Source organism: Canis lupus, chromosome 12, assembly GCF_011100685.1.
Source record: "Canis lupus familiaris isolate Mischka breed German Shepherd chromosome 12, alternate assembly UU_Cfam_GSD_1.0, whole genome shotgun sequence".
In the NCBI taxonomy this organism is placed as follows: domain Eukaryota; kingdom Metazoa; phylum Chordata; class Mammalia; order Carnivora; family Canidae; genus Canis; species Canis lupus.
The window spans coordinates 15231235-15257316 of NC_049233.1; the positions used below are offsets into that span (position 1 = coordinate 15231235).

At 41.5% G+C, this 26082-nt stretch overlaps 1 protein-coding gene across 1 annotated transcript in view; it reads left to right on the forward strand.

The window, feature by feature from the left end:
• Positions 1-22948, forward strand: part of MEP1A (meprin A subunit alpha) — a 37708-nt gene extending 14760 nt beyond the window's left edge. The window contains exons 7-14 of the mRNA XM_038553336.1: positions 2359-2534; positions 6827-7048; positions 11561-11710; positions 14667-14882; positions 17933-18406; positions 19340-19513; positions 20256-20553; positions 22395-22948. Coding sequence (XP_038409264.1) covers positions 2359-2534; positions 6827-7048; positions 11561-11710; positions 14667-14882; positions 17933-18406; positions 19340-19513; positions 20256-20553; positions 22395-22551 — 1867 coding nt within the window. The 3' untranslated portion in view covers positions 22552-22948. The remainder of the gene's footprint in view (positions 1-2358; positions 2535-6826; positions 7049-11560; positions 11711-14666; positions 14883-17932; positions 18407-19339; positions 19514-20255; positions 20554-22394) is intronic.
• The last annotated feature ends 3134 nt before the right edge of the window (positions 22949-26082 follow it).

Sequence of the window (26082 nt, forward strand, 5' to 3'; positions counted from 1 at the left end):
AGGAAATCCACCATTCTGTGCATGATTTATGATATGCTCAGGTTTCCATTTTAGAAAAATTACTCTAGCAACAGTGGATAAAGAATTGAAGTGGCAGCATGACTGGTGGCAGGAGACCAATTAAAGAATGTCCCAACTGTCCAGGACAGAAATAAAAAGGGACCTGCACTGAAGAAGAGTAGTTGAAATGAAGGAGCAGGACTGGATTTCAGAACTATGAAAACAGGGGACTTCTCAGAAGCTGGTTGTTAGGGGGCACCTGGGTGGCTCAGTGGTTGAGCATCTGCTTTTGGCTCAGGTCGTGATCTTGGGGTAGTTCTTAGTTCATGTGAGGGGTTAAGAAGAAAGAGGAATCAAGGGTGTCTGTTTGATTTTTGATTCAATGACTGTCGAGTAGTAACTTCATCCTCCGAGCCTGGCAATACTGTCAGAAGAACCACTTTAGGGATAAGATAGTCAATGTGTTTCTGAACATGTCCTGAGGTTCTTGTGGGTCACGTAAGTGGAGATAACCAATAGTATTTGCACAGTTTCTTTTCATGTGAAGGAAAAACATGTAAAGTATAGCTTGGGCCTTGCCAAGAACACAGATTTTGGAGGTTCTCTGTTTTTGACCTTTTCGTCTTGTCCCTTGGCAACATTTTAGCTTCAAGAAAGTGCCAAAGCCTTTAGTTATTTATTGAAGACTTCAGGGAAAAAAAAGTTCATTTTCTTAACACTTTTATATCCACTTTTAGCTACCACTGTCTTTTCTCTCTCTCTCTCTTAAAAATAAAACTAAGCTAATGTGATCACTTTCCAAAAGTTCTTTCCTTCCTAGTGAAATTCTGTCTTCTTTCCAGTTTTTAACTAAATCCCTGAAGTACTTGATAAAGAGGTAGGTCAACTTTGAGGGACATTCTCTGTAAAATCTGAATCTGGGAGATTCTTACTGCCTGTGGCCAGGAGGGGTCTCTGTTACATTTAAATTAGGGGAAGGGAAAAAGAGAGGAAGAAGGTCAGTTGCAGGGGGGAGAAGCTGCACCAAAGTGCCCCAAATCCTTCAGGGTTCTGGTCCCCTGAAGCAAGATGTTAACTGGGTTCTTTTAGAAAGACAACGGAAAAGATTGAGAGCTGCAGAGTTGTGGCATTTTTGCAACTTACATATTTCCATTGGAGGAGGGATGTTAAAAAAAAAAAAGGTAAATAGTAAGTGCTTCCTCTGGATTTCGGATATTTCACGGAGTCAACTGATTTGGTAATGAAATGCTACTGTCAGAGAGGCAAATAGATCATGACCATGTTTGCATAACTCAGTGAGGTTACAAAAGATCATTGATTGTATTCTTAAAATTGGTGAATTTCATGGTATGGAAGTTATACCTTAACATGTTATTAGAAGATAATTAAGATCTACCTCAGAGTAGAAATCAAATCCATTAGCATTTGAGGGTATATGGTATTAACAATCTCCAGGAAGGATGATGGCAAAGTAAGACAATGTGATTGTCACCAAAGAACTTGGAGTCCATTGGTGTCTTTTAAAATTATGAGCAAATCTCTGAATCTGTTGAGCACTGGTTAGAGTATAGATCCTCTTCCACAACTTAAAGCAGATAAGGAAACAATTCATGGAAGGCTTTGGATTTGCTAAGAGAGGTGAAAAGTTGGATTTATAAAAAAAAAGAAAAGACAAAATAATTGGGGAAAAAAGGGGAGCAAAATGCTGCACCATGTGGAATTTAGAGAATCTGGGAGAAGATCATGAATCTACTGTTTTTTTTCGAGAAGTTATGGGTCCTTCTTGCCCAGAGCCCTTCAGAAATGGTAGGTGGCCAGCTATGTGCTTTCATAACTCTGCAGATCCACTGACAGCCAAAGAAATGAATTGGCTTCTTCAATGCGGTTCTTGTTTGTGATCAAAGAACTTATACCTGTCCATTTAGGAAATTTGAAAATTCATTTAAGTATAAAGAAGAAAATTTAAATCACCCATAGCCACCACCTAGAGACAACTTAATACTGTGGTACAAAAGCAATGGTATTATTCTGTGGAATGCCCTTTGGGTTTGTGAAGGTGAGAAAGGATGCCAACTTTTACTTCTTTCTACCTGGTGCATTATTAGGATTGATTTGCCTCTGAGAATATGTCACTTCGATAATGCACCACAACTTTCAAAGCCTGCTTATTATTTCCTCCAGGAAATGTTGCTCATTTAGCCAGTCCCCTATTTTGAACTATTAGCTTATGAGGATGCTACTGATAATTTCTTTTTTAAATCAAACCTAACTTCCTTCAAATTTGTGTTCTGGAACCCTGTGAGTTACAGCCCCTTCAGAGTTCTTTAGGAGAAAATTTCCCTCTTCTCTTCTTTAAAGATGCTGGTCTGAGGTTGGCGATCAACACGTGGGACAGAACCTTTCCATTGGCCAAGGATGTGACTATAAGGCCATTATTGAACATGAGATCCTCCATGCTTTGGGATTTTACCATGAGCAGTCAAGAACTGACCGAGATGACTATGTGAACATCTGGTGGGATGAAATTCTTCCAGGTGTGTAGAATCCCAAGTACTTGGGTGGGATTTGCTGTCATCTTTATCACTTGCTGGGACCAACCCTGGGATGTCCAGTCTCATCTGTGTGCAGATAGAAGCATCAGCTGGGAACACAGATAGGAAAAGGATTTGTTGGCCTTTCCTGTGGGCTGTGCTCATCTGATTATAACTGACACCAGATAAGGGCCTTAGGGAATTGTATATGTTGGCTAACTCAATGTTAACTGAAACTTAATCAGAAACTTTTGCTTTGTTTCAGTGTTTTCATTGAAAAGCTATCTAAAATGCTGTCTATTTTCCTGTTGTAGTAAACTGACATCCTCTGAGGATGTCATAGTCATTTTTCCGGATGTGAGATCACATGTAGGTCTAGGAGTCTGCATGAAGTTTAGTTGAACATCCGATGACCCTAATATATACTCAAGAACTTTCTTGGTGCTTTACCAAATCAATGATAGGTGTTTAAAAACAAAATAAAACAACAACAAAAATAAATTCTTTCATTTGAAATTGTCACTTCAATTGTGTTCATTCTGGCTGATAGCCTGAGTTCTAGTTAACCAAAATTTACTGGCCTTTCTTACTCCTGTCTTACTCCTTCCTCTCTTCTAAGTACCTCTCTCCTTCTGCCTCCAGCCACATTATGCAAAGGATAATACAGTCTCAGTTCACTTATTGTTAGTCAAGTATGTTATTCTAACAATTTTTGTGTTCCTTAGCTTCTTTAGACCTCCTTGGATGCCACCTTTCCTAGTTGTTTGAGACAACTAAGTAGAGTGTTTTTGAGCATACTAAACACTTAAAAAATTATTTATTTATTTAAGAGAGAGCATGAGCAGGGGGAGGGGCAGAGGGAGCCTGAAGCCTTGCAGCTGATCCCAGGACCCTGAGATCCCAAGATCCTGAGATCATGACCTGAGCTGAAGGCAGACACTTAAACCAACTGACCCACCCAGGCGACACCCCGCCCCTTTTTATAGATTTTGTTTAATTATTTGGGAGAGAGAAATTGAGAAAAAACACTTTTATTGATCAGTTTCCCAATGTGCTGGGGAACAAAGTCAGTATTGTGTTTCTGAAAGCACCTGGTTTTTATTTAGGAATTAGTTCAGGAAGTGGAAAAACATTCTTTTTGGCAGCAAATTATTAATAAAACCTTAATGTATTAAAATGCCTCATCTATTACCATATGTGGCTTTCACAAAGCAAATAATTGCTTTATAATTATCTGTTTTAGTTAGATTCTAATTTCATATATGAGTTCATATATAGCAGTGTATTTATAATGATTTTATATTTAGGGACTTGTAAGATCTTGTCATACTTTAAAATTAAATACAAAGCTCCAAAGAGCTTCTGCCAAAACTAACTAATTTTGAAGTAAGGTGGATCAACGGTTCTCACATGAGGTAGGGTTAGGGATGGCTAATCATATCAAAATCACCTAAAGGGTTTCTCAATCTGGGTCCTTCCCACTACCTCATATTCTGATATGTCTATGAATGTGAAGTGGTGAGGAAAGAAGGAAAACTGTGTGGTTTGTGAAGACCTGATACAGCCAGGATTGACCCTGCACACACACACACACACACACACACACACACACACACTTCTATCCATCTTACCACCCAACCACTGAGCTAGAGATCAAGTAATATTCTTCTTTGCCTCCCAGTCCAATCTAGAAAAGTATTGTGGGTATTCCCCTAGACCTGAAATAACAGATCAAATTTATTGTATTTGTCTCCTGGATGTAATAGTGTTATAACCGGGTCTCTATAGGAGGGGAAAGAGAGTAGGGTCACTGGTCAAAGGATCTAATCTCCACTTGCAAGACTCGGGGCACTATTTGACTGTCTGTACATGCCTAGAGACTTGGATTTCCTACTTTCCTATACATAAACTTGGTTCTGCTGAATGTCAAATAAGGATGTAGAAAACATTCATGTTTTTAAGTATAAAGAACACAATGACTAGTGCTTTTAAAATGATTTTCAGCCAAATGAAGGTCCTCTTTCTCAGAAGGAGCCAACACATTTGCCAGTGTAATTTTCAGACTTGCTCAGTTCTTAGTTGAACATGATTTACCCAACATGTGTTGCTTATTCCTATCTATATTTTCATCAGGTATAATTCCATTTACCTAAATGTCCTGAACTGTTCTCAAATGACATGTCAGATCAATAAGATGGTAAGCAAGGGCAGTATTCTTGCTCAGGTAATTTATAACTTTCTTTGCATCTTGTCTTCAGTTGATGACAATCTTACCCTTCAACCTAAGGCAATACTGTGCTGGCAATGTAGTTCTGTCCTCAAATACATCTCCCATCTCTTAAGCCAGAATTGTGTTTTCTGAATCTGTTCTCTTAAACCAAGGAAAGACCTCAATTTCTAGGGTCTAGCAGGAGCCCACAGACTACAGCCTGTGGGCCATATTCACAGCCATGCCCATTTATTTACATATTTTCTATGGTTGCTTTTGTGCTACAATGGCAGAGTTGAGCAGTTGTGTCAAAGACCATATATCTTGCAAAGTCAAAAATATTTTCTATCTGACCATTTACAAAAGATTTGCTGACTGGCCTCTGGTTTACAAGTATCACTTCCTCTTCTAGGCGCTCAGCTTTAAGTTCCCTGAAGGCAGGACCTTGCCTGTCCTAACCACTGCCAGGGGCCACCACTACTTAGCACAACTCCCAGTATGTAGAGAGTAGGTCCAGCAAGAATGTGTTGAATAAAATTTTTTAAAAATTATTCAGAACAGAATCCTTGAATGATAAAGAATAAAGTGATCTATCTATTCTAACTTGTTAATTTTAGTGACAGTCAAGGAAAACCTATCCAGTGAATTTGAATGTTCTGTTCTTAAGATTTCACAAGGAGTAACCAGGAGAGCCCAGACCAAGCCCCAGTCCTCACACCAGCCGGATATTCTTTACAGTTCTATCCCATAAGATAGGACAACCTGGGGCCAAATGCTCTGGAAGGAATTACTTTCCACTTCCCTGTTTGAGTCATTTATTTCTTACAGTCCTGGGCCACCTTTGAAAATGTTTTGATCCCTTTCAAGTTAAGTCTCCATGAAATCCCATGAGTTGGGAGGATGAAACACTGGTATTCTCATTTTACGGTTAAAACAAAGTTTTGATCAGTTGTGTTCATTGGCTTTTCCAAAAGCATTTGGAAACTCCCTCCAGCACCTGCTGGACCACTGCCCCGTAGGCCCATGTTGCATGGGTCTTCTTCACTCCTAAATGCACCTGCATTGATGTCTTTGCAAGGTGGTTACATTTTCTTCTAATTGTTAAAAATGACTAGATGGGAAGCTAGAAAAGGAAAACATGAAGATGGGAAGTCATGATGAGGGAGTCATGAGCATTCTCATTAAGTTTTCCTGTCACTCCCTAAGAAGGAAATTGAAAATCTGTGAACTTCTCATTATTGCAACTGAAACAGTAAATTCCTGATGGCTAGTGGATTAAAAGAACATCTGTTCGGTTTCTCATTTCAGCATTCCACATTGCAACATATATTATCTTACTTGCACTAATCTCATAAAGATCTTTTCCTCTTCTATTTTGAAAGGAAAGTCAATGTTCTTCTTCCTATTTTATTTTTCTCTCCATGAGGCTATTTCTGGAAAAGGATGTGAACCTTAACTGACAGGATACCCCTTTCTTGGCAGTTGCTGACTTTTCCCTCTGCCCCTTGGTCTTCCTTTTCTCTAACCCATGAAAGAGCTGGCCAGGTACAGCTTTTGGTGGATGAGGTACTTGCCTATTAGCAAGATGTACCAATCCTGAATATTCTCCTGAATTCAAAAATTCCTTTTCCAGCCATTTGGAACGCCTGCCTCCACTTTGATATTATATCTTCTCTTCCTTAAAACTTTACATGTACACATACACACATATTTATTTATTCCTTTACTTGTAAAATGAACATTTGACTTAAATATATACATATATTTAATAATTTGTATGTAAAATTTATATATTAATTATAGCATTCCTTTTTATATTTATTTTTGAATATATTTTTAACTTTTATAAGTGTATGTACTACTGTATAAAATACTAATATATTATTCATTACTTACTATTAATAATATGTGTTTATTTTATATATATCATACTAGTTATAAACTATGTTAATATGTATATATATTTAAATCAACTCTTCATTCTTTTTCTTTTCTTTCTTTTTTGTCTCTGGGTCTCTGCTTAAGTATCTAGTCAAAGAGGACAGGAGAGGGGAAATAATATAACTGGATTCTCTCTCTCTGATAGGTTACGAGCACAACTTTAACACCTATGATGACACCTTCATCACAGACCTCAACACACCTTATGACTATGAGTCTTTGATGCACTACGAGCCTTTTTCATTTAATAAGAATGAAAGTGCTCCTACCATCACGGCCAAGATCCCTGAGTTTAACACCATCATTGGACAGCGACTGGATTTCAGTGCCACTGATTTGGAGAGGCTGAACCGAATGTACAATTGCAGTGAGTACTGATAGGTCTGAACAGTAGGTAAAAAAAAACCTCAAAGAGTTTCCCCCAGCCCTTCAGTTTCCCATACATTTCCCTTCACTATTTCTTCCTGTTCTAGTTAAGGAAATTGGACAAATTACATAGGCTAGTTTATCTCTAGAGTAGAAAAGATTGTAACACCCACCTCATTATAGGATAATTATGAAAATCAAAAATGTGATTGTGTTTTACAAAGTAAAAGTGTTGGACTGATGATATAAGGAGCTGTGATTGTCTAACATCTTCAGCTTCCTTTTGAAAGGTGCACCCTTATGTAACTCAGGATAAGGGATGAGCTTGAAACTATCTTTTATCCTGAAAATTTCTTTGCCCAATTTAGTTGTTCTAGAGTCATCTAGTGCTCAGAGATGGGATGTTTTCTAAGATGACTCTATTAGTCTTCAGAGACACATTTTTAAAATTCTGTTCAACATATATGTGCAGAAGACCTACTAAGTACAAAGACCTATTTGGTACCTCCTTCCTGATCTAAAGGAGTTCTTGGTTGACATTTACAGCAAAGTATGATGACATTTATCATTTGACTCTTGTGAGGTGGGTAGGGCTACATCTATGTTGGACGTTCTAAGACATAAGGGTGACAACAGGATTTGCATTTGAGGAAAGTCAAGAAAATGTGCTGGATGTAAACAATGCGGTCTTTTTAGCTTAAGACATTAGATAACTGCTTCAATTTCCTCCCTGGTTATTGGCCTGTTCAGGTTTTCTATTTCTTCCTGTTCCAGTTTTGGTAGTTTGTGGCTTTCCAGGAATGCGTCCATTTCTTCTAGATTGCCTAATTTATTGGCGTATAGCTGTTCATAATATGTTTTTAAAATCGTTTGTATTTCCTTGGTGTTGGTAGTGATCTCTCCTTTCTCATTCATGATTTTATTAATTTGAGTCTTCTCTCTCTTCTTTTTAATAAGGCTGGCTAATGGTTTATCTATCTTATTAATTCTTTCAAAGAACCAACTCCTGGTTCTGTTGATCTGTTCCACAGTTCTTCTGATCTCGATTTCGTTGAGTTCTGCTCGAATCTTTATTAACTCTCTTCTTCTCTTGGGTGTAGGATCTATTTGCTGTTTTTTCTCTAGCTCCTTTATGTGTAAGGTTAGCTTTTGTATTTGAGTTCTTTCCAGTTTTTGAATGGATGCTTGTATTGCGATGTATTTCCCCCTTAGGACTGCTTTTGCTGCATCCCAAAGATTTTGAACGGTTGTATCTTCATTCTCATTAGTTTCCATGAATCTTTTTAATTCTTCCTTAATTTCCTGGTTGACCCTTTTATCTTTTAGCAGGATGGTCCTTAACCTCCACGTGTTTGAGGTCCTTCCAAACTTCTTGTTGTGATTTAGTTCTAATTTCAAGGCATTATGGTCCGAGAATATGCAGGGGACAATCCCAATCTTTTGGTATCGGTTCAGACCCGATTTGTGTCCCAATATGTGGTCTATTCTGGAGAAAGTTCCATGTGCGCTTGAGAAGAATGTGTATTCAGTTGAGTTTGGATGTAAAGTTCTGTAGATATCTGTGAAATCCATCTGGTCCAGTGTATCATTTAAAGCTCTCGTTTCTTTGGAGATGTTGTGCTTAGAAGACCTATCGAGTATAGAAAGAGCTAGATTGAAGTCACCAAGTATAAGTGTATTATTATCTAAGTATTTCTTCACTTTGGTTAATAATTGATTGATATATTTGGCAGCTCCCACATTCGGAGCATATATATTGAGGATTGTTAAGTCCTCTTGTTGAATAGATCCTTTAAGTATGATATAGTGTCCCTCTTCATCTCTCACTACAGTCTTTGGGGTAAATTTTAGTTTATCTGATATAAGGATGGCTACCCCTGCTTTCTTTTGAGGACCATTCGAATGGTAAATGGTTCTCCAACCTTTTATTTTCAGGCTGTAGGTGTCCTTCTGTCTAAAATGAGTCTCTTGTAGACAGCAAATAGATGGGTCCTGCTTTTTTATCCAGTCTGAAACCCTGCGCCTTTTGATGGGGTCATTAAGCCTGTTCACATTCAGAGTTACTATTGAGAGATATGAGTTTAGTGTCATCATGATATCTATTCAGTCTTTGTTTTTGTGGACTGTTCCACTGAACTTCTTCTTAAAGGGGAATTTTAAGAGTCCCCCTTAAAATTTCTTGCAGAGCTGGTTTGGAGGTCACATATTCTTTTAGTTGCTGCCTGTCTTGGAAGCTCTTTATCTCTCCTTCCATTTTGAATGAGAGCCTTGCTGGATAAAGTATCCTTGGCTTGCATGTTCTTCTCGATTTAGGACCCTGAATATATCCTGCCAGCCCTTTCTGGCCTGCCAGGTCTCTGTGGAGAGGTCTGCTGTTACCCTAATACTCCTCCCCATAAAAGTCACGGATTTCTTGTCTCTTGCTGCTTTAAGGATCTTCTCCTTATCTTTGGAATTTGCAAGCTTCACAATTAAATGTCGAGGTGTTGAACGGTTTTTATTGATTTTAGGGGGGGATCTCTCTATTTCCTGGATCTGAATGCCTGTTTCCCTTCCCAGATTAGGAAAGTTTTCAGCTAGAATTTGTTCAAATACATATTCTGGCCCTCTGTCCCTTTCGGCGCCCTCGGGAACCCCAATTAAACGTAGGTTTTTCTTCCTCAGGCTGTCGTTTATTTCCCTTAATCTATCTTCATGGTCTTTTAATTGTTGTCTCTTTTTTCCTCAGTTTCCCTCTTTGCTATCAACTTGTCTTCTATGTCACTCACTCGTTCTTCCACCTCGTTAACCCTCGTCGTTAGGACTTCTAGTTTGGATTGCATCTCATTCAATTGATTTTTAATTTCTGCCTGATTAGCTCTAAATTCTGCAGTCATGAAGTCTCTTGAGTCCTTTATACTTTTTTCTAGAGCCACCAGTAGCTGTATAATAGTGCTTCTGAATTGGCTTTCTGACATTGAATTGTAATCCAGATTTTGTAACTCTGTGGGAGAGAGGACTGTTTCTGATTCTTTCTTTTGAGGTGAGGTTTTCCTTCTAGTCATTTTGCTCAGTGCAGAGTGGCCAAAAGCAAGTTGTATTGGGAAAAAGAGAAAAAGAGAGGAGAGAAAGAAGGAAAGAAAAGAGAAAGAGAAAAAACAGGGAAGAGAAAAAAAAAACGAAAGAAAAAAAAAGAAGAAAAAGAGAAAGAAAAAGAAAGGAGAAAAAAAAGGGGGGGTGGGGGAAGGAAACAAATCAAAAAGCAAAACAAAACAAAACAAAATAAAAAAACAAAAACAAAAAAAAAGAAAAAAACACCAAAAAAAAAAAAAAAAAAAGAACCACAGGGGAGTATCTTCTGATTCTGTGTACTTTAAGTCCCTTGGCTTCCCCTGGAACTTGTCCGTCCAGCTGGTGTTCTGGGGGAGGGGCCTGCTGTGCTGATTTTCAGGTGTTAGCAGTTGGGGGAGCTGCTGTGCCCCTGCCTGGTGCAGGGCTCGGTGGGGGTTGTTTACCCCGTGAGGCCGCAGGAGGAACAGCCCCAGTGGCGGGGCAGCTCTGGAAACCTGGATTCAGCTCCGGCAGGAACTCCGTCTGCAGGGCCTGGAGGCTCGGGCCGGGGCCACTGATCTGCTCAGCTCGGGGCAGGAGCGTCCTCGCTGTCCTGGGCCCTCCCGGCCTCTGCCTGTCCCGGGGGAGGCGGGATCCTGGGCTGTGTCCCGGCGCCCTGTGCTCCGGGGCCTGCGCTGGTGGATTCGTGCTCCCGGGCCCCGCAACCCCCTCCGCGGAGCCGCCGCCCGAGCCCCTCCGAGCTGCTCCTGGAACCGCGCAGCCCCCTCCGCACGGAGCCTCTTCCTCTGCCCGAGCCCCTCCGAGCTGCTCCCGCCCCTCCGCCCCCTCCGCGGAGCCGCCCCCGAGCCCCTCCGAGCTGCTCCCGCCCCGCAGCCCCTCCGCGGTGCCGCCCCCGAGCCCCCTCCGCGGAGCCGCCGCCCGAGCCCCCCGAGCTGCTCCGGGTCCAGCCGTGCGCGCTGCAGCCCTTAGGGAGCTCGGCGCACTCTCCCGGGGCGCAGTTGCTGTTACTGTCCCGGGGAACCCAAAGGCATCCCCGCCCTCCTGGGTCCTGCTCCACCTCCCCGCGAGCCCCTTTCCCCCGGGAAGCTCGGTGCAGCTCCTGCTCCTCCGGGACGGGGCTCTCCTGTCCTGGGGACACTCGCCCCGGCCTCAGCCCGGCTCCTCGCGGGGCCCCTCCCCCTCGGAGGCCTTTGTTTCTTTAGTTCTTTTTCCCCGTCTTCCTACCTTGATAGAAGCGCGAACTCTTCTCACTGTTGCATTCCAGGTGGTCTCTCTTTAAATCTCAGGCCGAATTCGTAGATTTTCAGGATAATTTGAAGGTTTTCTAGGTAGTTTGGTGGAGACAGGTGATTTGGGGACCCTACTCTTCCGCCATCTTGCTCCTCCCCCCTCTTAAGACATTAGATAACCTGAAATAAAATGACTAAAATTTTTAACCAGGTGACAAAAATATCATTTGCAGCCACAACTCACACACTTTTGGACCATTGTGCTTTTGAGAAGGCAAACATCTGTGGGATGATTCAGGGTACCAGAGATGATGCTGACTGGGTCCATGAGGACAGCACTAAGCCTGGAGAAGTAGATCACACTTTGGTGGGACGATGCACAGGTAAGTGAAGGCAGAAAGTAAGCACACTGATGTGGTCCACCAGGTTCAATTTGAATATGACAGCTTACATGTTTTGCCTCAGTTGAAATGTTAGTTATCAAACTTGGAAATCCAAACAAGCACAAAGACTGTTTCTCATATCTTAATTATTAACTCAATAAAAAGTATGCAGGTTCTGGGCATGCCAAAGAAAGATGCATTTAAATGATGACAAAGCTAATACAGACATGTGGTTGATAAGGCATGATTTTGTAAATAAAGGTAAAATATCTAGAGCAGAGCCCTCCCATAGAACCATAATGCAAACCACATGCATAACGTGGAATTTTCTAGGAGCCATATAAAAAGAAACGAGAAATTCTTTTTAATGATACATTTTATTTAACTCTCTATATCCAAAATATTAGCATTTTTAACAGAATTTTTTAAAGATTTTATTTATTCATGAGAGACAGAGAGAGAGAGAGAGAGAGAGAGAGAGGCAGAGACAGAGGCAGAGGGAGAAGCAGGCTCCATGCAGGGAGCCTGATGTGGGACTGGATCCCGGGTCTCCAGGATCACACCATGGGCCGAAGGCAGGCACTAAACTGCCGAGCCACCCAGGGATCCCCAGTATTAGCATTTTGATATGTAATCAGTAGTAAAGTTATTAATAAGCTACTCCACACTTTCTATACTAGAAAGGTATTTGAAATCTGATGTGTAGTTTACCCCTATAGCACATCTCAGTTTGGACTGGCCACAATTCAAATACTCAGTAGCCACAGAGGTCTGATAGCATACATTGAATGACATGGCTCCAGATAGTTCTTACATGTGGTTTGTATAGTGAAAAAGCTGTAAAATCACACAGACCTGGATTTGAAGTCTGGCTTCACAACCTGCTAATTCTAACCACAGATAGTTGTTTTTGTTGGTGTTGTTTTTTAAGTCTCTGCTTTTGTAAGCCTCTCTGACCATTCCAGGATATTGATACTTACCAGTGAGTTTGGAAGGAGCTAATGCATAGAGAGCCTCCAGCTGCAGACCCAGCAGCTTCCCTCTCCATTTTCTTCCAACTTCCCTTTCTGTCTAGAGGTTCCACTTATATTTTTATTTCCATTTTAGCATCTTTCTATTTTGTGCCTGCCCCAGAAATAATCCTGACCCTACAGATTATAATCAGTTTTTAAAAGCTAGACTGTTCCAAAGTCCCTTAGTAACTGTGTGAAGTTGGCCCCTTCCCAAAAGGGACCCAGCTTGTCACCCATGCCAGGCTGTTGGGGTCAGAGTTCACAAGCAATTGCCACCTTTCCTCCAGCCTTGACAAAAGGCGAAAATTTCTCACCCATCATATTATCAAACACATAATCTCAAGTGTCTGAATTTCTTTCTAAAATTCCATCATAGCTTCTCATCCAATCTCTTCTGTGGACTTGCTACTAGGCTAGTATACCATTCCTAGCTAAACAGAAGAGTGACTGTCATATGAAGGAACACATTAGAACAGTGTTCCAGCACCTTACTAGGAAAAGAAAAGACCATACCTCAGAAGAAATATCTAGAAAAGTTTTACCAGTCATCATGCTTCTTCCACAAGAGGCATTTAATGGGAGTGCATTCCCTCTGTTAGAGAGCACCAATGGTGTTGAGATAGATGTGTATACTCAAAGAGCACAAAAGATCACTTGGGATAGAAGGCACCTCCCATTTGAAACCAGGAGAGATGAATGGATACCTTCGAGCTAGTGGCAGTGCCTGGGCAAGAACTCAGGTCTCTCGACTACCAAGTGTGGGTTATTAGGCTTTCATTTCCTACCCATGAGCATATCTGCTTGGAATTCCTCAGCAAGGACCATCTGGAGATCTTAGCCATGTGAGTTCTTATTTTATTTAACCCAAGCACTCAGTAATTCACAATGCGGAGAGCTCAGGCTAGCAAGTTCAAGAAAATATAATTTTTCCAGATGTAATATAAATGATAAAGCCATTATATATTTTTAAGCTTTAAGTAGAAAGCCTATTCAAAAGCTGATGCTTGCTGCCGTCGTGGAAGGTACGATGCCTCATGGATGAGGCAGGATGAAGTGGAAAGTCATGTCGCCAAAGTACCTAGAACTGTACTAGATGCTCACTTCATTTTTACTTTATGAGATATTTTGAGTGGATTCTTTAGTAAGAAGTTGAATTCTGGAGTACAGTTTAAAGGACTTCTTTATATGCAAGGATTGTTCTTTGTGCTTTACTCTGATGTGACAATCGATTTTCTAAATGACATTTTCCTTTAGCTGCCTGAGTATTTGGGAGGAGAGAGTTCTGAGATATAGGAGTTGAGCATACCCAAGCTTGGTTACAAGCAGACACTTTTCACCCTTGTTTTCAGTGTTCTTTCGAGCCTTCTTTACATTCAAGAGAAATCCTCATGTAGTCCCTCAATATGCCTTGAATGCCCCTCTTATGACACAGTAAAGTTGACTCTTTGCCACCGATAATGCATCCAATTACAGGCTAGAAACAGGTGAGACTGAACCCTTATCGTTGTGAATATTTCTATTCCAAGTCCTAAACATTGGAATCCCATAGTCTGTCACACAACTAGAAGATCAGCTCTTTTCCTTGGAGTGAAATCTCTAAACAGGAAAGCCAATAAGAAAATTGTATTCATCTCAGAGGCGCTAAATTCCATCAACCTTCTCTTTGATGGAATTAGCCTGTGTCTCCTTAAGTCAGAGGTATACAGTTCACAAGCTTGGGGGCAAAGGCATCAAGAGAGGCAGTGGAGAGCTGGGCCTCCGGCCAGGGAATCTGTCCGTGGAGACAGAACGAAGACAAACCACCTTGGTTTCGTTATCCCCACAAGAGTCCTGGCCTTGGTTGCCCGGGAAATGTCTGTGGCTCACTACCCCACTTGGCAGGAGTCCGGGGCCCCCGGGGTGCGGGCAGCTGGAGAGGGGTCATTGGGCTGCTCTCACCGCAGGTGCTGGCTACTTCATGCACTTCAGCACCAGCTCGGGGATGGCAGAAGAGGCAGCCCTGCTGGAGTCTCGGATTCTTTACCCCAAGAGGAAGCAGCAGTGCCTGCAGTTTTTCTACAAAATGACAGGAAGCCCTTCCGATCGACTCGTCGTCTGGATCAGGAGGGATGACAGCACCGGCAATGTGCGCAAGCTGGTCAAAGTGCAGACCTTCCGAGGTACCTGGAGACATTCATGGGGGCGCCGATTCAGCTTAAATCCGGGGTCCCACTCCTTCCTCTCCCTCCCCTTCCCCTCTCTTTGTTACTTCTTCTCCTCTTCCTCCTCCCTCTTGTTCCTCTCTAGTCCTCCACCTCCCTCATCCTCTTCTAAGAGCCCAGCATAGCATCTGGTACCTTTTAACCGCTCAATGGGTATTTCAGCCACTCGGAAATCAGACACCGCATCGGGTATTTGGGTGAAGCTGAAATATGCTTTTGGAAGAGGCCGATCAGAAAATAGAAATCCAATTATCACTGCAGCTCTGGAGACAGCCAGGGCAGAGAAAATGGGCAATTCAGGGCTAGAGCTGGAAGCAGAAGGGAAGTGGGAGCTGATGCTGCTACTGAGAGTGGTTTGGTAGTTGACAAGTGTTTCTGCATCTGTTTCCAAAAAACTGAATGAATAGCGTTATTTAATACACTGAACTAACTTGAAGCCAACTTATAGAGTTGGAAGGAAATAGGACATGTGTATATATTAACTTCATTACCATAATTTAAATATTCCTAAATGTTATTTTATGTATTTTTTTAAGAGGGTCAGTATGAAAATACTAAGCTAGGTAGTTGGGTTTGAGGGTAATCTGGGTGTAAATCGAGATCCAGGGTTATAAAGTTAAGTTTTTACATTCTTTTGTGGTGGTGGTGGTGGTGGTTCATTCACAATCAGAAAAGGAGAGGCACCCATTCCTATTTTTCCATTCAACAAAGAATTTCTCAATTAACATGAGTCCGGAGAGGGGAAGCATCATTTGAGTACTTCTAGAAGAAGCTGTTGCTCTTGAAATGTGGAAGCTTCCTTAGAGGTCACTCTTTAGAACAGGTGCCTGAATCACCTCTACCCAGGCCCTCTTTGGGCTACCTAGGAATGCTACAGGTAATGGTTTCGAGGGGTTCACTTTTCTGGCTGCAATGTGTAGAGCATCTTTATCAAATGATGGATGACAGCTAGGTGCCCTTTAAGAGTTGAGAATTTGCTATGTTATCAAGGATTGTACATATTTAATGAGAAAATGAATTAGAGCCTTGGTAATATTGATGGGATCTATTATTGCTCACTTCTATATAAAGCTGGAAATGCTATCCTCATAAGCATAGCATCAGCCAAACAACCTTCTTATGCTTAACTCAGTTCCCTACACTGCTATGCTTTGAGTTGCAATGAATTCAAAGTGTGTCTCTGTTCAAAGTTTCCTAGAAGTGCCATATGAATGGATTTTTAAAGTAGCTCATTCTGATACTGGCTTGTAAATGAAGCTTTTCTAAAAGATTAGTTGAATATCATTTAATGTTTATGTGATATTCAACAAGATATTTATAGCTTAAAAATTTAAACATATGGACATTTTTATTTTATTTTATATGTGTATTATATTTTTCCAATTTTTAATTTAATTTATTTTTTAATTTAAATTTTGTTAACATACAGTCCAATATTGGTTTCTAGGGTAGTAGTCAGAGATTCATCATTTACGTACACCTGTGTTGTGCTCATCACAACACAGAAAGAGGAAAAGTACTTCCAAAGCCCTCTGGCCAATTGCATTTAGATTAATTGTCTATAATACTCATCTGTTTGAATTCATTTTAGCCAATATTATCCACACTTGGGGTGCAGCATTTTTCTTTTCCTTTCTAAACCCAGTGCTTAGATATACCCTGGCAAAATATCAAAGTAGGGGCAGATCTTTAGGGAATTATGAGTTGCTCTGGCCTGGTGGTTTCCTCTCCCTAGACCCTTAAGCAACTTTTTCTTTCTTTTCTTCTTTCTTTCTTTCTTTCTTTCTTTCTTTCTTTCTTTCTTTCTTTCTTTCTTTCTTTCTTTCTTTCTTTCTTCTTTCTTTCTTTCTCCCTTTCTTTCTTTTAGATTTTATTTATTTATTTGAGAGAGAGAGCACACATGACCAGGAGGAGGGACAGAAGGAGGGAGAAGTATATTCCCTGCTGAGCAGGGAACCCCATGCGGAACTTGATCCCAGAACCCTGAGATCATGACCTGAGCCGAAGGCAAATGCTTAACTGACTGAGCCACCCAGGTGCCCCTCCTTTCGGGTTTCTTCTGCTATGCAGCACAGAACCCCATGTTCTAGAACAGCCTTCTCACTTCTTACTTCAGCTTTTTATTCAAAATTCTCGCTTCCAGCTCAGTCTCAAGAAAAAAGCAAGTAGACATAATTTTCATTAGAATATGAATATCTGGAGAGTGGTAACTCCTTTTGTATTATTTGTTTTTTAAAAGAGGAAGAAGAGAAAAAATCGGATGTTAGTGGGTGAGTCAGTCTTTCATAGGGGAGATCCAGCTTGTCCTGCATGTGAACATTTACTCCAGAGCCATATACTCCAGATACCATATATCTCTCTGGCATCAGGTCATAGGTTGGACCCCATAAAATTGCCATTATTTGATTTTGAGCTTACAAAATGACTATTTTTATGATTCAGCCTATTACTTGGGTATTCAGTGCAAACATTAAGGGTTGAGGTACATTTATACCATGAAACCCAGCTTTGAAAGACAGAACCTATGGAATTGAATAATAATGGAAAACAAATTCTGATTAAGATTTGAATATGAATATTAGAATATTGCATGAATATTAAAATGATAGTGTGTCTTTTTATAGCTGTTTCCCCTCGGTAGGTATGTGGCTTTGGAAAAGTTCCTTACCATGTTTATAATAGTACATGTCTCATAGAGATATTGTGAGGATTAAATTAAATAATTCATACAAAGCACTTGGTATGCAGGGCACCTCAGTGGCTTGGTTGGTTAAGCGTCTGACTCTTGATTTCAGCTCAGGTCAGGATCTCAAGGTCGTAGCACAGAGTCTGCTTTCCCTCTCCCTGTGCTCCTCCCTCCACTGGATCTAAATAAATAAATAAATAAATAAATAAATAAATAAATAAATAAATAAATTCTTTAAAGCATTTGGCATGCTACCAGGCTCATAGGCCATGCTTAATAAATGTTGGCTGCAGTAGTCACCAACCTTCTTCTCTGTCCTCAGGAGACTTGGACCAAAATTGGAAAATTGCCCATGTGACACTCAGAGAAGAGAAGAAGTTTCGCTACCTATTCCAGGGCACGAAAGGTGACCCCCAGAACTCGAATGGGGGAATTTACCTGGACGATATTACTCTGACAGAAACCCCATGCCCTGCAGGTGTTTGGACAATACGGAATTTCTCCTCTGTCCTTCAGAACACGGTTAAAGGGCAGAAGCTCCTGAGCCCTCGATTCTACAATTCAGAGGGATATGGTTTGGGGTTGACCTTATACCCTCATGGCAGAGTCGACTCCGGTGGATCTGGCTTCTTGGGAATTGCTTTTCATTTGTGCAGTGGGGAGAATGATGCCATCCTGGAGTGGCCAGTGGAGAACAGACAGGTGATAATGACCATACTTGACCAGGAACCTGATGCCAGGAATAGAATGTCCTCAAGCATGGTGTTCACTACCTCCAAATTCCATACATCTTCAGGTAGGTGCTCTAAAATCTGCCCCTCAACCCGAAAGGGCCAGCAGATGTGATTCCCATCTCTATACAAGGATGACTGGGTGGCACAGCAGTTGAGCATCTGCCTTTGGCTCAGGTCATGATCCCAGGTCCAGGGTTCAAGTCCCACATTGGGCTCCCTGCATGGAGCCTGCTTCTCCCTCTGCCTCTCTCTCTCTCTGTCTCTCATGAATAAATAAATAAAATCTTTTTTAAAAAGAGAGAGAGAGAGAGAGAGAGATTAACATTCCTCTCACATTTCCTACTTGAGTATATCAACAACATAGTCATGTTGGAATATTAAGTTAAAATTTTCAATGTCATCTTATCTCCCTTCTTTCGAATTCACTTATCAAGCATTTATTTTTTCCCTTCTCTCGAATTTACTTATCAAGCATTTTACCTCCCTTCTCTCGAATTCACTTCTCAAGCATTTATTAAGTGCTTATACTGTGCCAAACTCAGAGCCAGTTACCTAGAATATAAGCAAACAAGGCAATTCCTGCTTCATTGAACTCAGTCTAAATGAGATGACAGATACTGCTAATCATTTATCAAATACTCAGAATTTCAGTGACTTTTAAAATCTTGGTGATCATCAGCATGTTAATGACCAATAAAGAAATGGGCAGACTTTTTTTATTTTTCAAATGAAGAGCCTTAAAGCTTAAAAGGAAGAGGCTCTCACTGTCCCTCTGTCCTCATTGAGGAAGTGACTCAGTAATGGACAATTGACCATTAAGAGCTCTGGTTCTCTGCCCCTCCCCGCTCCTAATCCCGAATCTTAATTCTCTGGAAAGTGTAAATAATCTGATTTTTTTTCAATATATTTTTTTCTAACTAAGTTCTATATACTCATTAAAGACCAGTTGGAGAGTGAAGTAAAAGAGGTAATGTGATGTTATTTATTGTTTGCAGCAATAAATAACTCCGTCATCTGGGACAGGCCATCCAAAGTGGGATCCTATGATAAGGACTGTGACTGTTTTAGAGGCATCGACTGGGGCTGGAGTAGTGTCGTCTCCCACCAAATGCTAAAAAGGAAGAGTTTCCTTAAAAATGATGACCTTATAATGTTTGTGGACTTTGAAGGTACTTTTGCTGATCTTCCTGAATAAGTAATCCTATGCTCTGGGGGTTTCACAGATTTTGCACTGATTTCTGAGTATCTCATGGAGGATGAAGTTTTTGTTCTGTTTTGTTTTGTTTTGTTTTGAGGACCAAGTTCAGAAAAAAAAAAAAAAAAAGATGTGCTCCAGGAGAGCAATTGCTCAGGGACTCACATCTGTATTTTAACCGTCCTTGAGAGAAACTAAAACTCTGATGCCACCTTTTTTGTTAATTTATCAAATATGAGAGTTTGGTGCCTTCAGTTTCGTTTTCATCAGTCTATCTGTGCTACCTTTCTGCTTCTTTTTTCAAGTTAAATAAATTAGAATGTGATTGGACGACTTTGAAAATAAAAATAACTAACCTGAGGGATTCCTGGGTGGCTCAGTGGTTGAGCATCTGCCTTCGGCTCAGGGCATGATCCCAGGGTCCTGGGATCGAGGCCCGCATTGGGCTCTTTGCAGGGAGCCTGCTTCTCCCTCTGCCTGTGTCTCTGCCTCTCTCTCTGTGTGTGTCTCTCATAAATAAATAATAAAATATTTTTTTTTTCAAAAAATAGCTAGCATGAGAATTAGCTGGATTCAAACCACCTTTCTATGTCCCTCAAGGTGGAGTCCAGGAGGGATGGAGGTGGTCCAGGGAACTTTCTCCAGAAGTAGAAGCTAATTGTAGTCAGATGTTAAGTATAGATCTTCCTCACTGCCCTTTTGTCTATTTCCTCAAGATATCACCTACCTTAACCAGACTGAAGTTCAAACTCAAAACACAAGGCTGATTCCTCAAGGCCTCATTCTCCAAGACGAGGAGCAGGCCTCAAAAGAAGCTTCCGAAAAGGTCTCGTTGGAGAACGCGCTCCCCGGCAGCCTGGACCAGGAGCAGCCCAGCCGGCAGAAGCGGTCAGTGGAGAACACCGGTCCTCTGGAGGACCACAACTGGCCACCATACTTCAGAGATCCATGTGACCCGAACCCTTGCCAAAATGAAGGCATCTGTGTGAACGTGAAAGGGATGGCGAGCTGCAGGTAGGCTCTGTGGCCAGGGGGAGGCAGGTGGGCCTTCAGCAGAGGTGAGCCAGACATTTGCTTAACCCTGGTAAAAAGTGCCGTTCTTGGGTTAGGGCGATGACTACCTCATGGGGTCACCTGGACTTGGCTGTTCCTTGACCCCACAAAGCTGTGCTCCGAGTCAGTGGGCTTAGGCTGTTGAGGCACAGCAGGGATCCTGCCAGGGCAGCGGGGTCCCAAATCTCCTCTCTCTTGACTTTTATCCTTTGCTCCCCACCTCTGGGAGATGATCAACAGCATCTTGAATGTTGTTGGGATTTTGAACTCCACTGCAGTGCTCACAAATGTTCCAGAGCCTTGAGCCCAGGAACTACACGACCTGCCTCAGTGGGACTTAGGACCAAGCTTAACTCTTTACTGACTGCCGATGTTATTGTTAATTATTAATTATTACTTCTATCATCTATTTGTTCTGTTGTACTATTACTGTAGTTACGTTTTTAATAATAGTAACAAGAACATCTGATATTTTTTGACTGCTTGCTATGTGTCAGGTGCTGTCCTGAGCAGTATACATGCATGACCTAAATTATTCCTCATGGCCACCCGGTAACTTAAGGACCCTCCTTGTCCCCATTTGGTGCGGAAGGAGGTTGAAGCTTAGGCTAAATAATTTGTCTAACGTACCCAGATGGCAAATGCTGGAGCTGAGACTTGCATCCACTTCTGTCTGTCTGCACTGTTTGCTATATTTAATATTTCTTTTTATAATGTTTATGGTTTGCATAAAATATTCCATGAAAGGATATATATGATGATGGAAGCAACAGTTTCATTTGGCAGAATAGTAACAGAGGTAGCGACTAGCCTGCTTAGCCTGCTTGGCTCAAAAAACCTATGTTTCTTCTGAGTACCTTTCATTCTCCACTTTGTTTCTTCTTTTTTAAGCTTTTATTTGGAAATGATTTTAGATTTACAGGTACTTTTGTAAAAATACTACGGAGCCTCCTGTTCCCTAGTGTTAACAGCTTACATAACTGTAGGACCATCAGCGAAGCCAAGAAATGAACATTAATGCAAACAAATGCTATTAACAAATGCATTCACTAGACTACAGACCTTATTCAGATCTCTGCAGTCTTGTCACCAATGTCCTTTCTTTGTTCCAGGACCTAATTCAGGGCCCCTCCTTATATTCAGTTTCACGTCTCCTTAGCCTCCTTCAAGCTGGGACAACCTCTTCCTTCCTCTTTCACTACCTTGACACTTTCAAAGAATCCTGGTCAGTTATTTTGTGAATTTTCCCTCAAATTTGGTATGTCCAGTGTTTTCTCATGGTTACATTGAGGTCATACATTTTTGGCAAGAATAGCAATATGAGGGATGCCCTCATATTTGGGTGGGTCACGTGATCAGTCTGTCATGTGAGGGGCACGTGATGTCAAAGGAGTTATCCAGGCTCTGTCTGGAGAATTTCTCCTGTGACTTACAGTCTGAGCCAGTGTGGACAACATATTCTTTAAGTGCCCCAAACCTTCCTCCTGAGTCTTGCATATGGTGGCCAAGAGTATCCAGTCTGGAGACAGGCCTCTAGGGATGAGACTTCAAGTGTGAAACACTTACTAACTCTGTGACCCTGAGTAAGTGATTTAAGATCTCTGTAAAATGAGGATATGAGAATGGTCTGGTAATAACCACCCACTCACGGGACTGTTAGAAGATTGAAGTGACTCCTAAAAAGCACTTGGAACAGGGCCAGACATGCATGGCAACTGCCACTATTGCTGTTGGTGCTGGTAGCTACAAAGTGCCTGAGGCTTGGGTGGATTCCACACTGCCTCTGTGTCCTGTTCCCCCAGGTGTGTCTCCAGTCATGCCTTCTTTTACACGGGGGAGCGCTGTCAGGCCATGCAGGTGCACAGCAGCATCCTGGGCCTGATGATCGGAAGCGTGGCCGGCGTGATCTTCTTGTCCTTCGCCATCATCTCCATCCTTTCTCAAAAGCTGAGGCAGTGACCTGCCTGCTGACATCAGCCAGATCGCAGAAGCCTCTTCTCTACTCAGACCTTCCTTTCTGGGCCTCAGTGCAGTTTGGGGCGGTTTTTATCAGCCTTGCTTTGAACAGACCTCCAAGGACAAAGGCCTCCAGCCTCCTGTATGAAAATTAGGGTTTTTCTGGCCCCCATCCCCACATGGTTCTGTTACCCTGCTATGTGCCCTGAATGTAGCTCATGTGTCCTGTGACAACACTCATTACACTTCATTGTCAATCACTTGTTTAATCGACTGTCTTTAATAGACTGTAAGCTCCACCTGGGCAGGCCGTCATGTACCATGTTTGCTCCAGTGCCTGGAAGCATGCCTGGCTGGCGCATTGTGGGAACTCAATAAATGTGAATGAATGAACTGATAATGAATGAAGTAACTAAGTCATAGAAACTATCATTTCTACTGCAGATAAAATATATGTGATGACACCTACATGCTGTTTATATTAAAATCAAATACATATTTTTCATCAGACACAATAGTATTCGTTGAAGGCTTGTGAGTTAGAAGAAGGATTCCTCCTTGCAGCAGGACCTTGTGGCATGCGCATTTCTTCTCCTCTGATTCTAAAAATAGGTCTTCATAAATTCAATAAATATTGAGTCAATACCTTCTGTGCGTCCGGTATTGCATGTAAATTTGGTGGAGGGGTGGAGAGGGAGAGTTATCCATAGCTCTTCCTCAGATCTTTTTAAGTTTAAAGCATATTTTATGAACTATTCATGTATAAAATTAGTGTGTTAGCAAACTGACAGTATCTGATAGAAGAAAGTTGTAAAAAAGTAGCTTAGGTACACTTTCTTTCCACAGTTCCTAAGGAGATAAAACCATTTGGGGCAAGAAAGTTCCAAGAAAGATCAAATCAAAGATTTGAGAACTGAGATTCCCATCCCAGTAGGTAGAGGCTCCACAAAGAGCTGACTCTGGACGTTTAATAAAAGATAATGTTTCAAGGACCCTGAGTGGTCCTGGCTTCAGGGTCCCAGCTTCCTAAGCACACACTTTATGGCCATTCTAGAAGCAAACATGCTGGGTTAAGAAGAATCCCTTTAATATGAAGGTGTGAGGAGAGATTGTAGCAGGTGCAAAGAGCACCCCTCGGGGACCGACTCCCCAGCCTGAGGGGCATTGGTATCCCCTGGAAGGCTGGTTAAAGCATGGATTGAGGGCACGACTGCCAGGGTTTCTGATTCAGTAAATCTGAGGTATGATCTAAGAATCTGTACTTGTAACAAGTTGCCAGGTGATATTGCTGCTGCTGGTCCCTGGACAGCACTCAGAACTGCTGCCTTAGTGGAAAATGGGTCTGGAAGTCAGGGACACCAGTCAGGCACATCTAACCAGCTGCGCAATTTTAGTAAAATCACGTGAGCTCTTGGTCTTGGTTTCCCAATCTGTCAAATGGAAGTAATGGTCAACCACGTCTTCCCACCTCACTTTAACACATCCAGGGTTGCGGAGCAATAAAATGGGATAATGAGTACGAACATATTTTAGAGCCAAATGCATGCAAATGTTACTGTTTAATACTTAGACAAGATGAGGCACTATCTAGCACCAGCCTAGATTTCTATCTCCAAAGACCAAACTGAAAATAAGCAGCTTTTGCCCCATGGGCTTCACAACCCTGCGAACCCACATTGCCTTCCCAGCTAGGCCTGGAGAAGGTTGTGCCCTCCACAGTTATGCAGTGTCTCACCTCAAAAGGGAGCTCCAGTCTTCACTTCAGGCTCCAAATGCTGTTGTTGTTCTTAGTTTTATTAGAAAGAAATGTTCTCTGGCCCACGCCTGGCTTAGATGTGGTGTGGCTCAGAGGGAGAGGCCCCCTTCCAAACTGAGGACAGCATTGCTTATACACATGAGTTATCTCTGGAAGAAGCAGAAACTCAGATATCAAGAGTAACCTAGTATTTTGATCCAGTACTATAGAGGAAAACTGATAGTCAAAACAATGATAAGAAGGTATCAGACTGAGGGTCAAATATTTTGATATTTCCCCGTAGGTTCTCAGATCCAGCAGCACATCTACTAGCTAGGTGCATCTCTTTTGATAATTGATGATCATTTCTATTGATTGATTAAGAATCCTGCACATGATAGATGAGACATTGCATTTATCTTTTCTTTGAGTTTGAAGTTCTGGATCATTCCAGGAGGATTAGCAGATACTTTATCTTTTAAGGTGTTGTGGTGGTGATGGAAAGTAGGCATTCATGTGAGGCTAGAGACAGAGAAGTATATATTTCATCATCTCTAGGCAGTGTGGGATTTGGGATTTAGATGATTGATGTGAAAAAGGAAATTTTCTCTGTATCTGGGTACTTGGTTTCTTGGCCAACATAGTGGGAGGGGGTCAGAGTAGTTTGAAAATCTGAAAATGTCTCAAGATTCCCCCCACCCCATCCCTTATCCTTTTCTGTTTCCTCCTCTGGGTCATTTTCGTCTGTGAACTGGTCTGAGCCAATCTAGCCATTCACGAATGTCAAGTTCTTCAGTAATACCTGGAGCCTGAGATATAAAAAGTGAATGGAACCTATACCACCTTATCTTAAATATTACAATGAACATTAACATGTTTTGTCACACATGAACAGATTTATTATCTATCAAACCCGACAAAAGTCACCTGACCTATTTTGTAAATGTAGTAAAGTCTCTGCTCTGTGATTTTGCTTTCTAACAAACATCTTGCATTAAAGATTCACTCCAGGTGTGTGCAACCAAATAATCTGAGGGCCAGGAAGAGACAATTGTCTACTCCAGGGTCTCTCAAACCTGGGCACCACCGACATTTTGAACTAGATATTCCTTGTTGTGGGTGCTGTTCTGCACGTTGTAGGATGTTAATAGCATCCTGGCATCTGTTCACTGGATGTCGGGAGTGCCACTCCCCTAGTTATAAAAACTAAAAATATCTCTAGATGTTGCCAAATGTCCCTGGGGAGGGGGGCAAAGTCACCTTTGGTCAGCCAATGGAATAGTCTATCAAATGAGGGAGATCGGGATCAAATAAAGTTGTATTCCAAGTTTTTATTCCAAAGTTAGTTTACCTACTGGTGGTTCGTACCTCTACCTCTACATTTTTGATAATTCCAGTTTACTAATGCAAAAATAATTTATAGCATTCTTTAAACTAACAAAAACCCTCTGGTGTGGTTTGAGGTAGCAATATTGAAAAGTTTTTGCTTTGGATGTTTCTGCAGTACAGACTTTTGTTTAGGGTCCTCCGATGCTAACTACCATGGGGATGTTGCAGAGTACATTGGCAAGCGTCTTCCCTCCTCCATCTCTGGATTACAGTTGACTTGAATACTGCATCCAGTGTAATAGGATATGGATGTATCTCTGAAAGCAAATTATAGACCATCAAACACCTTTTTTTCTCAAGCTTGTCCTTTCTGATGAATTATGTCATCCATTTTATGACTTGGAGAAAACCTAGGGATCGTGAGCTTCTACTCAGATATTTGAGTAAAGTGAGCAGATTCTAGAGAGAAC